Source organism: Tinamus guttatus, unplaced genomic scaffold, assembly GCF_059628265.1.
Source record: "Tinamus guttatus ecotype Peru unplaced genomic scaffold, ASM5962826v1 Tinamus_guttatus_pri_ptg000018l, whole genome shotgun sequence".
Taxonomy (NCBI): domain Eukaryota; kingdom Metazoa; phylum Chordata; class Aves; order Tinamiformes; family Tinamidae; genus Tinamus; species Tinamus guttatus.
In genome coordinates this window covers 979,765-996,813 of record NW_028288552.1, presented here as the reverse complement: position 1 = coordinate 996,813, position 17,049 = coordinate 979,765, and the positions used below count along the sequence as shown (strand labels likewise).

At 37.2% G+C, this 17,049-nt stretch overlaps 1 protein-coding gene across 1 annotated transcript in view; it reads left to right on the top strand.

Annotated features, from left to right (window-relative positions):
* Nucleotides 1-287: 287 nt before the first annotated feature.
* ASZ1 (ankyrin repeat, SAM and basic leucine zipper domain containing 1) overlaps nucleotides 288-17,049 on the top strand; it is a 31,779-nt gene continuing 15,017 nt past the window's right edge. The window contains exons 1-7 of the mRNA XM_088523764.1: nucleotides 288-392; nucleotides 1,956-2,052; nucleotides 3,587-3,709; nucleotides 7,130-7,241; nucleotides 15,119-15,230; nucleotides 16,084-16,218; nucleotides 16,487-16,599. Of these exons, the coding sequence (XP_088379890.1) occupies nucleotides 288-392; nucleotides 1,956-2,052; nucleotides 3,587-3,709; nucleotides 7,130-7,241; nucleotides 15,119-15,230; nucleotides 16,084-16,218; nucleotides 16,487-16,599 (797 nt within the window). The remainder of the gene's footprint in view (nucleotides 393-1,955; nucleotides 2,053-3,586; nucleotides 3,710-7,129; nucleotides 7,242-15,118; nucleotides 15,231-16,083; nucleotides 16,219-16,486; nucleotides 16,600-17,049) is intronic.

The following is a 17,049-nucleotide window of genomic DNA, read 5'->3' as shown; positions in this document are numbered from 1 at the left end:
ATCAACCTTAAATGTTAAGTGGCACGTTGTTCTCATGCCTGATGATGCCGCAACACAGTAGAGAGAGGGTGACCATGCAGTCCTTCACTCGCCCACCGCCCGTGTTCTAATCCGCGCGGCATCCCGTGGCTATAACCGCCCCTCATAGGCGGCGCCCCAAGCCACGCGCCAGCGACCGTTAAAGACCGTTGCCGTGACCGTTACGGCCGCAGGCGCATGCGCGGGCGGGTCACGTGCCCCGGCGGCAGCGTGGTGCGGCGCGGGGACGAGGCGCGTCCCGCGGTATCATGGCTTATGCGGGCTGGGGGGCGCGTGTCGTGGCGGGCGGCGACGAGGGCAGCGACAGCGACGAGGACTGCTGGGACATCGGCGTTGTGCGGCGGGAGCCGGAGGTAGGCGAGGCCGCCGCGCTCGGACCGGCGGAACGGGCCGGGCTGGCGGCCTCACGGCTTGGGGGTGGGGAGGGAGGGCGGGGGAGGTTGTTCTGGAGAGATGGTGGCGATGCCCCCTAACCTGGGAATAAACAACAACAACAACAACAACAACAAATTTGGGGAGGTTTGTTTCCTTCCTTGAAAATAAAAATAAGTAACTTTATTTCCATTTATTTTTCTCTTTTATAATGAAAGACCGCCATCACTCAGCATGTTGAGAGACTCGAGCTGCCTTTTTTTTTTTTCTTTTAGATTTTAAATGAGTAGGTTTCATATTAATCTGCAGTCTTATGTGGTTTTAGTGTGTATGGGAAAACATGGTGTGAGAAGGAATGTGATTCTGCAAGGCTTTTTAGCTGTTAAGTTGTCCTATGGATGAGAGTTGAAACTTGAAATAAACTTAAAATATACAGTGTTCTGCCAAAGTTTGTAGTCATTTTTATTTTTTATTTAAGTGATCTTTAAATCAAGGTTCATCTCTCAGAAATACACATTGTTCAGGGGCTGGAGGGTAAGTAAAGTAGAAAACAAGGCCAAATCATCATCTTGGTTGCTTCTAGTATTCGCTTTTCTACACACCAAGAGCTTATGAAAATCTATACAGAAGTTGTAAGAAAGACAGACTCCTGCATGCTGGGTAAAGTTGTGTTGTTGTGAGTTTTCGCATCAGGACTTAAAGCACTTGCAAGGGACAGCATTACTTCTTTCCTTCCACTCTTCAGTCTGCAAAGGCATCAGTAGTGAGCAATGATTGACTTAACATATGCAACTACTGGGTATAGTTCTGGTCATGCTAGCAGGAATCTCTAGGTACATCTACAGCTTTAATCCAGAACAAATCTGCACTGCTGCTGAATAGAGTGATTCAAAAACTTGTGGTGGTGGTGGGTTTTTTGCTGTTGGTTTTTTTTTTTGTTTGTTTCGTATAGGTCATTTTTCAGCCAGATGATTCTGTCAAATCACTTGGTTTCAGCAGCACAACTACTACTTCTGCTGCCACAGGGGTGAGAGAGAAAGGGGACCGTTAATCCCCTCTCACAGCTGATTCATACTGGCTTAAACCAGATAGATTTCTTACAGAGATGTGCTGCCCAAATCATAGCTTTTGTCTTGAATCATACATGTTATTTTTAGTGCCTTGCTTCTCCACATGTGAGGTGCACAAAGCAATTGGAGAAACATGATGCAACATTCTTTGAGCACCAGAAAAAGAAAAGGAATCTTATTTGAAATTGAATAGCATTAAGAAAAAGAGAGAGCACTATAGAAGAATAGCAGGTTCATTGAGAAAATATATTGTTTTCTGAACATAGAATCTTTCAAAAAAAATGAATCTTAAGCTTATTTGTGACAGTAGGATGTAATCGGATGTGCAGGGATGGAACCTTACCTTCCTTTTATTTTTTCATTCTTTGCTTTGTTTTCATGGAGGTGCATAGTACTTCTGTATAAAAATCAGGATGTGCTTTTTATCTTGAAACATTTACCTGATTTTGAATTAATTTTATTTTGCTTATCTAGCAGTTGGATGAACTGTTGCAGGCAGACAAGAATGCTGCATTAAAGAAAGCTCTGACTTGTGGTAATGTATCATTGATTGAAGACCTCTTAAACTCAGGTGAGGAAAGTGAATTTTGAAGTTGAATAATTTTAAATTATATTAGCAAGATTTCCCATGCTTAAAAGTTTCTTACTTCAAAATAATGCCTCCGGTGCGTGTCAGACTGTGCTCATGTTTCTAATACAGGATATAGACTCTTATTTTAAAGGTATTTTTTTTTTCAGTCACTCAGCATGCGATATGTCAGTAAATTTAACAAAGTGATGCTTATTTCATGTTATCAGTCAGAAGTCCTGAATATTGACAAAATTATGATGTGTGAACAATGAAATAAGCATCTGTTTTCAGATGCTTCTTGAATCTGAACATCTGCTATTACAAACACTAAGTTTGAAGTGACTCATTTGAGAATGAGAATACACTGGATCTTTTCACCTTAATGTTGAAGATTGTATTTTGGAGGGGTTTTTTTTCTTGTTGTTTTTGTTTTTTAATGCTCCCACAGTTTGGAAGCGCTGTGTTGTTTTTGTTGCTCACCAGCGTTATTGTGTTTCTGGTATGCTCAGTGTGTGATACTGCTGTCTTGGCAACGTGGCTGGACGTTGTGATTCCAAAAGGCCTAAAAATGTTTGTATGGTATTTGTCGCTGTTACAAATTATGACTGAAAACCAGCTCATTTCAACACTAAAAGTGATTCTCCCTGTTTTTTTTGTTAACTCGGTATTCTTCTGTAATGTGTAATTCAGTGTTAGGAAGATTGGATCATTTATTGAAGCATCCAGGGCAATCAGAACTGCGTAGCTGAAGAAACCTGCCTAGAGATAATTGTCAGGAAGTTCTGTTTCATAAAGCAAGCAGAGTATGGCAGCAAAGAGCTTGATCTTTGAGAAAATCTGTCTTATGGTTGGAAGAATGCAGATTTTTAGGAAGGTTTTCCAGAGTTTTAAAACAATCTTGTTACTTGCTCTTTAAAAGAAGATTTATTTATTTATTTATTTATTTATTTATTTATTTATTTATTTATTTATTTTTCCCCACCCACCTCAGTGTGGAATGCTTTCTTGTTTTGTTTAATCAAAACTACTATCCAGGCTGAAACTCAGAGATCTAATAATGAGTTGAAATGCTTCTTATCCTTTGCTTTGACAACACCTGTTCTTGTAAGTACAGTTTTTAGTGATGTGTGAACATCAGGTTGCTTAACTGTTTTACATTACCACCTTCCATTTTTAATTCTTTGTAATTCACGCAAGCATTAATTAAAACACTGAATGTTTCCATGTTGGTGTACTTGCTATTTTCTTCTTAAATATAAATTTTCTGTGATGCTTAACTACTTGGGTAAAGAGCTGTGACTGCTTGGGATCTGTTCTGAAATTTATTTTCTAGTATTGCAGACATTTTAAAAACAGTTAAAAGATGTTTAAGAAGACAGCAATAGTATAACCAAGACTTTCCTCTCCCTAGGGGTAAACACAAGCATAAGCACAAATTGGTGACTGTAGTAACTATGTATGTTAAAGTACACCTTATAAAATTTGTGTTTATTTTGGTATAACTTTATGAACTTAGTGTCTTGAATTTTGACAGGTATAAGCATAGAATCTAGCTTTCAGTTTGGGTGGACTCCCTTAATGTACGCGGCCAGCGTGGCTGATGTTGCTGTAGTGCATCTTCTGCTAGACAGAGGAGCTAATGCAAGTTTTGAAATAGGTAAGGCAGCAATCGGTCAATAACTCTCAGTACCAGACCTTGTCCTATCCTTATTCTCTATTTACATATATAGAAAAAAAAGCATGGTGGAACTGGAACCTAGCTAGAGTTCACATCTAAAATGGCAAAATATAGTCAAGATACTTTGACAGTATAATAATAGCAAGTACCACCTTGCCATTGGAAACTCAGCAGAGGGAACTGTCTGTGATAATGTGTACACACCATGTTTGGCCCTGTTATCAAGCTTATTAAAGTTTACCCCCCCCAAAAAAGGTATTTCTTGTGTTCTTGGAACTAGTGGATTTATGTTTTATTTTAGTCAAGATAAAGTGACCTCAACATCAAGAATTAAAGGTAAAGTTGCAGAGTTAGCACCTTCTTAGTTTCTTCATGTCAAGAAGTATGTGCATTCAGGAACCAGCCAGAAGCTCAAAGCCAGATCGGTACCTACCTCTTATTATATACTTCAATATATGATAAAGACATGGGCTCATTCCGGAAGACTTCAAAATCCAGTCTAAACCAGTCTAATCTTCTGATAGCCCAATGACCACATCCTTCACCTGCTTTTGTAGCAATTTACTGTTGTCCATCCCTTCAACATTAGCCTTTCAAATATACCAGTTTACCAGCTCTTGTGATTGCTCATTTCAGAACGGTAATAAAGATGTGTTGTCTTTTGGGGATTTTGTTTTGACTACAGCAGTTCAAAGGGCAGATCTGAAATATGGTAACAACCAAAGTTCTCCTTTTTTCCAGTTTCCAGAAATCTTCCTCTGTGCAAAAAAAAATAATATGCCTACAGAAATAGTTCATGAGAAACTAATGTGGACTTTCTAATTTTTCTGTGTGTTGCTGAAAAGAGGTCACTTTTGCGCAAAGTTATATTAAAGTGTAGTGGACCTCCTAAACTAATACATCTGATGGCTTCCTTTGTCAAGTCTGCTAATAATATGGCTTATTAATAACATTTTCCTACTTAAACTGTGGTTATTTTCCTTCTCTTTAGTTCCATTGGAAGATTTGTCCAAACCCAAGAAAAGACTTTGTAATACAAAAGAAACAAATCTGACACACAGTACTAAGTTCATAAACTAGCTGATCATTTTATTACTAGTAGAAGTAGTAGATCAAAGTGCAAATGGTACTAAGATATTTCTTGAAGTTCCTAGGAACTGATACGAGTTACAAGATGAGAATAGATTACCTGCCGCTAAAGCAATTATGTCTTCTCATTGCTATCCTTATAACCCGCTTCAGAGTGGCTCATATGGCTTCCTGTAGTTCATACATGCTTAGCACATGCCTTGTTGAACAGACTTCTCTGGACAACAGTCTCTGCTGAGCAATAAACCATATGCAGGGTATTTCTTTTTCAAAGTGTAGCCATCATTGTTTGTCTGAGGTGGCAATTTGCTAGAAGCGGGTTTCTCAGTTTGTTTCTCTTTTAGTGTGTGTAGGAAAACAGTAGCCATGCCCTGTGGGCAGCAAAATATGCGTTAGCCAGGAACAGCCTGGCAACTCGTTGATTGATTAAGTATTGGACATGTATTCAGTAATAGCTGTGGTAATAAAATCACCAGTAGGTTGTTTTATACCAGCCGGAAATAAGTTATTCCTATACTAATAATCTTTAAATGTTTGTAATGCTAGTAATGGCTGTACTAGTAATCATCCATAGTCACACTGCAGTTCTTTGCAAGTAATTCTACCCTAATTTTAAAATAAACTTAGGTAGTCATGAAGAACAAGGAACTAAGTGCAGCATCAAACATGTGATGGGATCAGAATGCAGCATTTTTGAGAAGTAAATTCACTAGCTAGTCTAGATTTTTTTTTGATTCAGACTGAACATGAACTATTTTTTTTTTTCAGTCTCCATAATTTTTTCTCTGGAAAAAAAAATATTCTGACATGTTTCTTACCATTCTTTTCCCCAGATGCATGAGCTCTAGGTATGCTTCACAGAACTCAACTTCCCACTCTTTATCACAACTACAATTTCCTCCTAGATACCATTCCCAGACTAGTCAGAGCTTATCACTAACTTTCTGTTTGAATTCCTTCTGCCAGCTTTCAATTCACGTTATTATTGATAACCATGTTAAACATTTTGAGTAAGAATCAGCCAGTCAGCGAATCATATAATTTACTGAAATGTTAATTGCTTACTGGGCAAGAGTTTAAGTGATTCTGTGAATTCATTTAATATATTGATTTGTGTATATTAGAACTTCTGCATGAAGTAGTTGAAAATTACAAAATGGTATATAAAATTGAAGTGCACTTAAACATAGAAGTCAGATTTTGGATACAAGTGGTGAAATTCAGATGTTGGGATAAAATACCTCATTTCAAGTTTAAAAATGTTAAAAACCTGACCTAAGTCAAGAAAATAAAAGTGCTAGCACATACACAGTCTTAAAATTTTCTACTAGAAAGTTAGAAAATATTTTGCAATGCTGCATGGTATGCTTTGAGATGTGTACAGTTAAAACTGTTTGTTGAAGCAAATGTTGAAGGCAGGTTTGAACTTGTATGCAAGTTTGTGCAACAAGCAAAATGGGCAGTTATTCAAATGGCAAGTTTCTAATTGATTCTAGAGCCAAATAGCTCACAAAGGTCCTTGAGTTGCAATGTTTCTCACATCTCTATAGGAGAACAGTGGGAAAGATCCCCCCTGTTTTGTGGACGGACAAATAGCTGCAGTGTGCAGTTCTGATCCATGGCCAAAGGTAGAAGGTAACACCCAGCGGCCTTCAGAGCTGGAGCAAATACACTGGTTTCTCTTCATGAGTTTTAAGTGATGTAGTTGTGGAAAGGAACATCTATAAAAACATTAATCTTCCTCCTGCCACTAGTGCGCAATGGTAATCTAGATAGTTTAGGAAAGGAGTTCCTTCACTTAAAGCCTTTTAGTAAAACCTTGTTGTTTGGAGGCCCGTACAACAGACAGTTCATGTTCTCTAAAACCAGTAGTGCTAGTGAATGTTAAATACATTCCATGCACTTTGTTTTTTTTTTTTTTCTCCCTTGGCTGTTGCAGTTAAATTCTAAGCTGTTTCTTTCCTTGACTCTTCCTTTTTTTAAGGAGGCGCAGGATAGAGAATGAATTTATTTGTATGAACACAGATCTGAGAAACAAGTATCTAAAGTTAAGCTTCTACTTTTATTTTGGCAGCTAAGAAGCATCCTCATCTTTGATAGGGATAGGTGTTCTGCCACTTGCATTCCCTTTTTCTTCTCAGATACCTTTATCTGACTTGATAATTCTGCCATTTCCCAAAAGTCTTAGTGTATCAGAACCCAATTAGTTGAACTGTAACAAGAGTAAAGTCTTGTGCAAAATACATCTGCAAAATAAATTATTGATTAGCATGCTTTTTATATATGTAATTCTCTTAATTTTCAAAATAGATAAGTACACTGTGCTGATGGCAGCATGTACTGCACATGCTTCAGAGGAAAAGATTTTGAAGACTGTAGAACTACTTCTATCAAGGAATGCTGATCCTAACCTTCCTTGCAGGTAAAAATCTGTTAATATAGTCAAAATGCTAATATTAACACAAAGAGCCATACAGCCATAAGTGTTGCCACAGATGATGTGTACTTACTATTTTTTTTTAACCTTACTGCTGTCTGCATATGGAAGGATGATTGTGTGGTTGCTTATTTCTCCTGGTACAATAGTTTTTTTGAGTAATAAAATGTGATGAGTTTTATCAAATTAAAGTATGTTGCACGTCTGAAAAAGATACAAATTGGGGGAAAAATTCAATCTTAATCTTAATTTAATAAATTTCTCTGTCCATAGTATAAGTTCGAAAAATACATTCTCTGCCCTTTCCAAATATGTATATTTTTTATCTTCTGTATGAAGATGTGGGTTAAGAGAGAATTCTTAATTTAAATTCACTCTTTTTTGAGCTTTTTATTGGTTCCTAGGTGTGAAAGTAAATTCCTGTATAAATAAAATAGATTTCTTCCACCACAAGTATGATTTAATCTTTTAAAAAACAACTTGTTTCTTGAACTACTACTTCATGCCTCAGCAATCTGAGGCAGTACATTGAGCTATGTGTAGTTGCATACAGTGTAGTCTGATACAGTGTTTCATTTTGCATTAAAAAGAAAAAAAATCCTGGATTGACCCAGGATAAACTGTTCTTTTACCTACCACTACAAACTAAACTCTTATTACGTGAAGTAGGTGGATTGTGTGTATCTCTCTCTCTCTTTTTTTTTTTTTCATTTTTTTTTCTCCATATTAGCGCTAAGATGTTTTGTTTGACCCCTGAATCTCATTGTAAGCATAGCACTGATAGGCAGGGAGGAAACATAGTTATACTAAAGTGTCACTGATGTGTGATATTAAAAAAAAAAAAAGCCATTTTTATCAAATGCTGTTCAGGAAAGAAGGGAAGCATCAAACTCTTAAATAATTACATATTGTTACCCTCAGATAACTGGGTGTTACATTAAACAATCTGCTTGAAAAAAGTGGGGTCTCTACGTCATTAAACTTTGTCCTCCGTGCTTTAAAATGTAAGCCAGAGTGCAGAGTTGCTAGTTTACACTTTAAAGACCTTTTGCTACGCTTTGGAAGAAAAACTTGCATTCTGACACAAGAGATAGGAATTTAAGGGCAAAACTATATTTATAAACTTAGCGTATGTTATGCATAGTTGGTTTTGTATACAAATATTTATATGTTATCTTTCTTTGCACCCTAGAGCTTTGTGCTAACGTATGAGCTGTTTTAGCATACACCCAGTGTTGTGTTCATGCTTTTTCACTTTTGGAAGAGCAATCTTTCCAAAACAGAAAGATAACAATGTGACAATCTAGATTTGCACCAAACAAGTAGAGGTTAAATAGCAAGGCCTGGATTTTTGAAAAGTCTTTGTGCTCCCTTTTTTCCTTCATGATACCTAACTTCTGTGCTTACTGCTTCATTAGAACTACTTACTCTGAAACAGGGGGAGGGAACCCACTAAACCTGCACCTGTGAGCATGAGGAATCAGTGCAGACCTGAGTGGTGTTCCAGTTCCACCTTGCCCATGTTGTTACTGTTCTGCCATTTCCATGTTATCCATAAGAGAATGTGAGCTGAAATTATTGGGAGGTGTGATCAGCTTAAGGAATGCATTTGTGTGAATGCAAAGCTGAGTACTTACCTTGGTGTGGTACAGAATGGTTGGTATTTATCCTTTCTCTGTTGAGTTGGCAGGACACCCTGTGTGGACTCCTGCTTTCACTTGACTTGGAGGCGATGCACTGAAAATTTTTTTTTCCTCTTTTTTCTTCACTCCCCCTCTGATATACTTAGTTTGCATGAAATGGACGTATTAGTGAGAAATCTCAAACTGATTTTTGAATTGCAGTCTCAGAAAGGTAGTGTAAAGTTTGTAAATACGGAGTACTGAGGGGAAGGGACTAGCAAGTTATTTTACCTCTGGTATTTTACTGAACCAAAATCAGGAACTAAATATTCATAGCTCTAAAGAAAATTTTATCTAATGAGAATGCAGCATATCAAAGCATGAGTTCTACTGAAGTGGTTTGAAAGATAAGCAAGAAACAAGGTAATCATTAGGTAATATAGGAAGGTGCTGTAAGGTGCTCTGCGAAGTCTTTGTAGAGCTGCTGTGCCCACTGTGCTTTAAGTGAATACTCTCCTGAGAAATTTGTTGTGCTTGTCTTGCATCATTCACTTTCATCCTCTTTTGGGGATACTGCATCCTTTTGTAAGTACAGAAGAAAGTAAAGCAGCCTTTCCTTAAAACACTTCTTAACCTGCAGTGCTTCCCTGAAAGTACATTTGTTTAATAATGTTAAGCTGTTATTTTATTAGAAGATGGAGGAAAAGGTATGGCCGACTGATAACTAAATTACAAAACTGCTGCTGGGACCACCTTTAGTATTTAATATACTTGGATTTCGATGGTAACATCCTCCAAGTTCTTGTTTACGTAAAGTACTATAAAAGAAACCCAAAGGTAATGTTGGTGAGAATATTTAGAATTGATGGTTCATGACAATCTGACAATCATAACCTTTGTTAGAAGGTACAAATAGGTGAAAAAGTGAATTCTCACTCCTGTATTTTGGAATAAGCTCTTTATCTCTTGCTCTGTGTGGGCTGAGGATTAGATTTTGTTTCTCTTTGTGTGGATTTTTTTTTCTTCACTCTTAATTTCTAACAAAATCGAGTCCTGCTCAGTGACCTCCCGTCTAGTTTCTGCTGTGAAACAGGTTATGGAATTTTTGTGTATGTGAAGAAAAATGTTTAGAAATCTTCAGATTTTAGGTTAATATTAGAAAAGCTAGAATTTTGTCTTCATGAAGAGATTGAAACACATTATCATCTATGTGAATGTGTACATGTTAAAATATAATCACTATTCAAGTATGGTATTTATTTGCCTGCACTTGTGCTTACATTCAGAATAATTTTGGAGAGTATCAAAAATGCTTCCACAATGAAAATGTTAGTCTACTTTGCCCTCTTGAGAAGATGATAATGGAAGGGGGAAATGTTCATCTTAACAGTTCAAAAGGTAGGTCTCTCTTTCAGGTTGTAAAGAAATTTCAGGGAGTAAAGAAATTGTGTAACGCCTCAATTTTAGCAAGATATTTATTGCTGCTGATAAGATAGTAAGTCTGCACTGCCGCATAATAGTTTCGAAGACCTTGACGTTATCATTGGGTGATAGTTAACTTTTGCCAAATGACAAATAGTACGTTTCAGTAAAGGTAAATAGCCTGGGAAATGTTACTGCCCTGCAGTTCATTTTATGACAAGAAAATCAGCGCATTTAAATAAAGTTTAATACGGATTGAATGAAGATCTTTGATCTGCCTCAGAAAAAAAACACAAGGTACCTTGTGACATTTCACATACGTCATTAATTTCTGGGATCGTTATTCTAGCACTCTGAACTCTTAACAGAAAGACATACTTCATTATGTTGCTCACCTATCAGTACAGAGGGCTAAGTAAAATAATTTAGAACATATTAAAGCATATTTTCTGAAGCACTGTGTGCAGAGAGCAGCACCCACCAATCTCTTCCCTTCCTCTATCTGAGATGAGAAAAAATCACAACAATCATAAATGTGGGACCAAAGGGAGACACCTAAAGAAAATGGGTCATACAAATGAGTTTGAAACGGTGACTTTTAAATACAAGTGTTGGCAATTATTCATCAGATAATTTTGTCAGGAGAAAAAGTCTGGAAATGGATAAATGATGAGATTTTTCCAGATAGTATTGACTGTACAGTGAGATGAACAGACTTGGTTGTGTTAACCACAGATTCTGGGCAGAGGTAGAAAATACTGGGAGACAGTGACAACGTTAGATGCTGTTTTTGTCAGAAGTGTCCTGACAGGAGCAACGTCCTCTGATGCCTCAGAGTGTCACCTGAGCAGTTGTTGTGTCAAACAAAAACAAAACTGGGTCTGGAGTTCATTAGCATTACATCAGCAACATATGATCCCAAATATACCACAAATTATTATTTGTACATATGATTATTTGTACGATACAAATTATTATTATTATTGTAGTATTCTGGGTTACTCTTTTCAGGTCTTATTCGCACAGTACTTTCTTTTTTCTTTTCTTTTTTTTTTTTTTTTCCTTGGGGCAGGGGAGTGTTGATAAAGAATTGCTCTTTCATCAGATAACTGGAGTAGATTACCCATGCAGGTTCTGAATTTCTTGATTGGAGGCTTTACCTTACTTCGAAAGCAAAGTTGAAAACACTCAGAAGTTTCTAATCCTGTGGGTAATTCATGGTTTTATTACTCTAGGTCAGAATGTGTCTGTCCCCTTTACCCCTAGCTAGACCTGCTTGCTAATAAAAATGTGCTGGTGTGATGCAATAGGAGGTGAGAGAAGAATAAATGGAAATGTCATAGTGTGGACTTTTGTCATGCCCTTTTTTTGTGTTCACTTTTCTTCTTAATTCGTCGTAAGATAACTTCGTGTTTACCTTTAAAACCTGGCAGTCTGAAAAGAAGCTTGAAACTAGAGATCCTGAAACTAAATGTGCAACACTTACCAGCCTCGCCTCTTTAGAGCCGTAGGTTGCATTCTACTGTCAAGTGCTTCAAGAAGGTAGAACTGTCTACCTTGCTCCAGTAGGTCGCGTGTAAGGAAAGTGTCACAGTACACAGCTCACAGTCTGCTGAAGTACGTTCTACCAGTTCTACTTGTTGCATAGAGTTTCCCATCTTCTCCCATAAAATCTCAGTAAGCAGAAAAGGAGTAAATAGCTTTTCTCTGCCTGCTGGGGACATACTATTTTTGTTTCTTAATTCTAAGCATAGTAAACAGTGCCAAAGTGATGAAACTGGCTCGAAGAGCTTCTGAAGATGCTTCCGGGTTATTTGAAGCAGGTTTCAGCTTGCAGATTAAAAGATTAGAGTGCCATAATTTCCTTGCTTTGGGATCTCAAGAGGAAAAGCTCTAATCTGCTCGTATTTTTTTCCTGATGTTAGTGATGTGTTGGTCTCATTAATAAATACCCATCCAGTAATGAAACTTTAATTATAACTTTAAATTCTCAAGATCACTAGACTGAAATACTGAATTTTCCTCAGAAATCTCCCCAATGGGAGAAGACCTGTGTCTAGAAGGAAGGCGTCTTCTGTTTGCCTTTGCTTCCCTTCCTCCCCCTTTCCAAAATCTTGTAGAAAGATAGATTTATTATTTATTTATTTTGGGCAGAAGAGAGTAACCTAACGATATATGTTTGTCAGGTGTGGTGGATTAAACTTGGTAATACAGACAGGTACTCAGAACACTTTACAGTGAAAAAACTTCATTGCTGCATTACCTGTTCCTATCATGGCCCGTGGTTATCCAAGCTGAAGTGCTCCAATCACACAACTTTGCTTCTTGTGACTTTGTTTTTCTTCATTGTTTTGACAGGAGGAAGTGGGCCTAAAAGAAAATCTCATTGAAGCTTCTATAGTTGGATAGTCCCGAGAACTGAAAAGCCTTCTGATTTTGTGTTTTTCTTCAGACTTAGCATAAAAGCAGGGACACTAAAGGTAGAGAATGAGGCCGTGCAGTTTCCTTGTTTCTTTTAGATATTGTATAGCTGGAAGCAAATAAGGTTAGAACAGACATCATGCTTAAGTGTTATTAGTAAGTTGCTTACGTCTTCTAAGACTTATATTTGCTTTACATTGAATGTCACTTGAGTATCATGTTCAGTGTGAGCAAACGCAGTGTGGCAAATAGTGCCATATGAAAGGACTTTTCAAGGTATTTGGAAAAGAGAGTCAGCTCCATGCCAAATTACTGAGTCTAGGGTGTCTCCAAGCTGTGTTCAAAATGACCAATGGGTTCTTCAAGTCAAACATGAATGCAGTCTTTTTATTTAGATGGCTGTTCACATACGTGCTATATACGTTTCTTAGACTGCAGAATAAAATGTGCAAAAGCATTTAAATTCTCTTCAGCTTTAGCAAGAAGCACTGGATTTGGGCATTTTAAAGCTTGCTGTGTTACTGGCAGGGCCTGTTGCAGGGTTTGGAAAACAAGCTGTGCCTTCCCGAATGCTCTGGTCTCCCTCTTGTGGATGTACCTGTTAAATGACCTGGCTTTCTGAGGTGGCGGTTATGCAGCATGTCTTGAGCATTAAGCGATATCCATTCATATCTACTGTATAAATGCAGTTTAATCACATTTCCTACCCCATACCAGGAGCCTGCCAGGGGAGCTGTGACATCAGACCAGGCTTCTCAGAGATTTGCTTGGTCTGATATTCAGCCTGAGGGAGGCAAACCTCCCAGAGTGGAGAGTACACAACTTCCCCGGGCACCCACTTCCACTGCTGCACCCTTCCCCATGGTGAAAAAGTTGCTCCTCACATTCAGTTGGAAGTTCTGCTTTGGAAGAGTTGATAGAGTAAGTTGAATTAGTTTAAGGCTGATGCAAGTCTGTGTTAATCACTAAAAGCCTTTCTCTTTCTGAGTATATGTCTTGGGAAGGCCTGTTTACCTTTCATTTTGGTTATCTCTAAGTAATTGACTTTTTTCCCTATCATAAGGGTTTTTCATATTACGTCTGGAATTTTTTCATCTGAACTTTTAACTCTGCTTGCATAAAATATTATCTCTGCAGAGCTTTTATGAATGAGAAATGGCAAAGATGAGAGAGGCCTTAATTCTAGCAATGTTAGAAGCCAAAGTGATTGTCCAAAAATACTGACCTAGGCTAGAGGGACTCTGTCAGAGTCCCTCTAGTGGTCAGTATTGAATTCATTAACCTCAACTGTGTTGGAAAAAGCTTTCCTTCCCTCAAATTGCTTCCCACCAAAATAGAATAATCTTTGCCAGCAGACTTTGTAAGAACAATGGGTGACAAACATCACCAGTAAAATATTTTCACTCACTACTGTTTATAATGATCAGAAACTAGACATCTTTCTCCTCTTAATAGTACATGTTTTTCAATTCCATGATCTGGCATTTTTCCTCTGAAAAATGTGTGCCACACATCTTGAGTAATATATCTTGAGAAGTTTTTCAGCAATATTTTTTTCTTTCAAAATATCTAGAGGAATTCAGAATTGCTTCATCTTATGAGTTTCTCAACCAAAATATATGCATGAACAGATGCATATCTGTTCCGATCACTAGAGTGTTTTCGTAGTGCTTTTAGAGGTATAAAGAATAGAACAGTTGAAAGGGTGGTATCTGTAAGCACTCATTTGTTCAGCCACTGCAAGTAGTAGTAGTGTGTAGCATCCAAACAAACTGTTCTGGGAATAGAAAACAAAGAATAGGATGAAGGGCAAAAAGCATTTAATGTGCTTTTAGAATTTGGAAACATATGACATTTTTAGATAACTTGGAAAACTCTTAAGGAACACGCAGAAGGATTCTAGATGTTAGTAATACTTCACAACACTGTACTAGAGCTTTGTGCACTAGCAAGAGTGGTATGATCTGTAATTTTTGTGTGTGAGTATGTGTGTGTACTGTTTTAGCTCAGAGTATTGAAGTATTTATATAGTTCATAGTTTTTAAATATTCAATTTCATATTATAACACGCCCTCCAGAAAGCTTTAAATATTTCTTCTCAGAACTTTCATTTTAAAATAATCTGTATGTAAAATTCTTTGCTTGTATTGTGTTCTCTAAAAGTAGTTGTTGAAGAAAAACATAACTGTCATTGCCATTTTTCTGGAATGAATTTCAATTGAAAAAAAAAAAAAAACTATGGACCCTTTCAGCAAAGGTCCGAATATTCTCTGCTTTTAGCAAAGTGGAAACTATAATCTACTACTGTACTCATATACTGTAACACTTCATGGCTGGCAAAGGCTAATGTTTTTGGTGTTTTAATGTTGTAGGGTTTGTTTTCCCCTTTCTTTCCAGGAGACAAATGACTCCACTGATGTATGCAGCGAGAAAAGGGTATCCTCAGGTTGTTGCCCTTCTTGTTGCTCATGGATCACACATAAATGCCCAGGATGAAAATGGATATTCAGTAAGTGATTTATTTCTGTTTCCTGGAACTAATGACAAAATTTTCAAAAAACAGGAACCCATAAACTAGTTTCTAAATGTACCTTTAGAACTCCAAGTACCCCCAAATGCTCTTTGTTTTAATGTTTCACAACATCTTGCTAGATTGTTTTAATATTTATCTGTGATTCCAAACATCAGAAAAATGTTGAAAGCTATGTTACTGATTCCTTTTTTCTTTTTTTTTACTTCCCTGTGAACCTAATCTTGCATGATTATGTGCTCTAGGTGTCCCTGCTTGAGCAGGGGGGTTGGACTAGATGATTTCTAGAGGTCCCTTCCAACCTCAACTACTCTGTGATTGGCCTATCCTTGAGCACTTAACTGTAGGTGGAACTGTTGAGAAGCACCATGTTTTGAGAGCTGCCCAATATGCAGTTTGAGGCTTGTGTTGGCTACTTAATCTCAAGTTTTACCACTGTGGTCCTGCACTTATAAAGCCTTTGTATTTAAGTAGCCTGGCAAATTAACATAATATTAATTTGTGTAAAATTCTCCAATCTATCAAGTGGACTTATAGATGCTAGTAGCTTATGTGGGAAAAGACCTCTTTACTATGTATATAAAGAAAATGAATTAAGCCTGATAGATACATCCATAATTTGTACTTAATCTTTCATTCTAACTCTTAATCAAAAGTCTTAAGATACTTGAGTTTCAAGAAAACTGACTGTTTTCTCTCATGTCTGCTAAAGTGTGTCTAGTTAGGTATAACATTAGAGTTAATAGTATACCTGTGAATTAGCCTTCTGTAACTCCCCCCCCCCCCCCCCCCCCCCGCCAAAAAAAAATAAAATGAAATTGTTCTTGTACAGGCATTAGCATGGGCAGCACGCCATGGACATAAAAATGTAGTTTTAAAGTTGCTTGAACTTGGAGCTGACAAAAATCTACAGACTAAGGATGATAAAACAGCAGCTGACCTCGCAAAAATGAATAAACATTCAGAGGTATATGTTTTTCCCTTTGTAATTTTTTTTGTCTTAAATCAGTTCTATTATTTTATACTTTCTATAAAAATAGTATTGAAGCAACTGGAGTGTATCAGTTGAATACATATGCTATTACATTTACATGTAAACTAGTGTATGTAATATACTGAATATTCATGGTGCCTTAAATGTCATATGGTAGTGTAATTCATAATCTTAGGTGCAGTTTTTTATGCGTTATTTGTTGTGGAGTTGAGTAGCAATTGATTCATTTTGGCTTTTGCAGATTTATAGTTTGCTTTCTTTGACTGCGAATCCCTTGCAAGGGAGATGCAACAAAATGTTTAAGATGGACACTATCTACGACTTTTTGACAGCTGTCCCTGAGCACGGAGCTGGGTAAATAAAGTCATAGTATAATTTTAAATCGTAAATTTTACTAAAAAGTTGCATTTGTTCATAAGATGATTATGTCTCAGTGATATTCATATATATATAAAAAACCTATTGTATGGAGTGCCAGAAGAGTCCACAGTGGGTATATTAATGTATTGTCATTTAAGACCACAGACCCATCATTTAAGACCATCCATATTATGCGTGAAGAGCATGCTGCACAGCTTTCCTTCCTCTCACGTGATGTGAAGTATAATAGAGGCAAGGTTCACTGTAACTTCAGTTCTTTTGTTAAGTCTGTTAAGCTCTCCTGCTTGGTTAGCATCATTTCATGATAAACTTTTGATGCCTTCCTTGAATGCCTGTTTTTAGCTTCATGCTGCCAGAAAGGCCCATTTCTCACAAATTTTCTGATACTTATGTTAGACGGCCATGTACCTGGGAAGGTTCCTG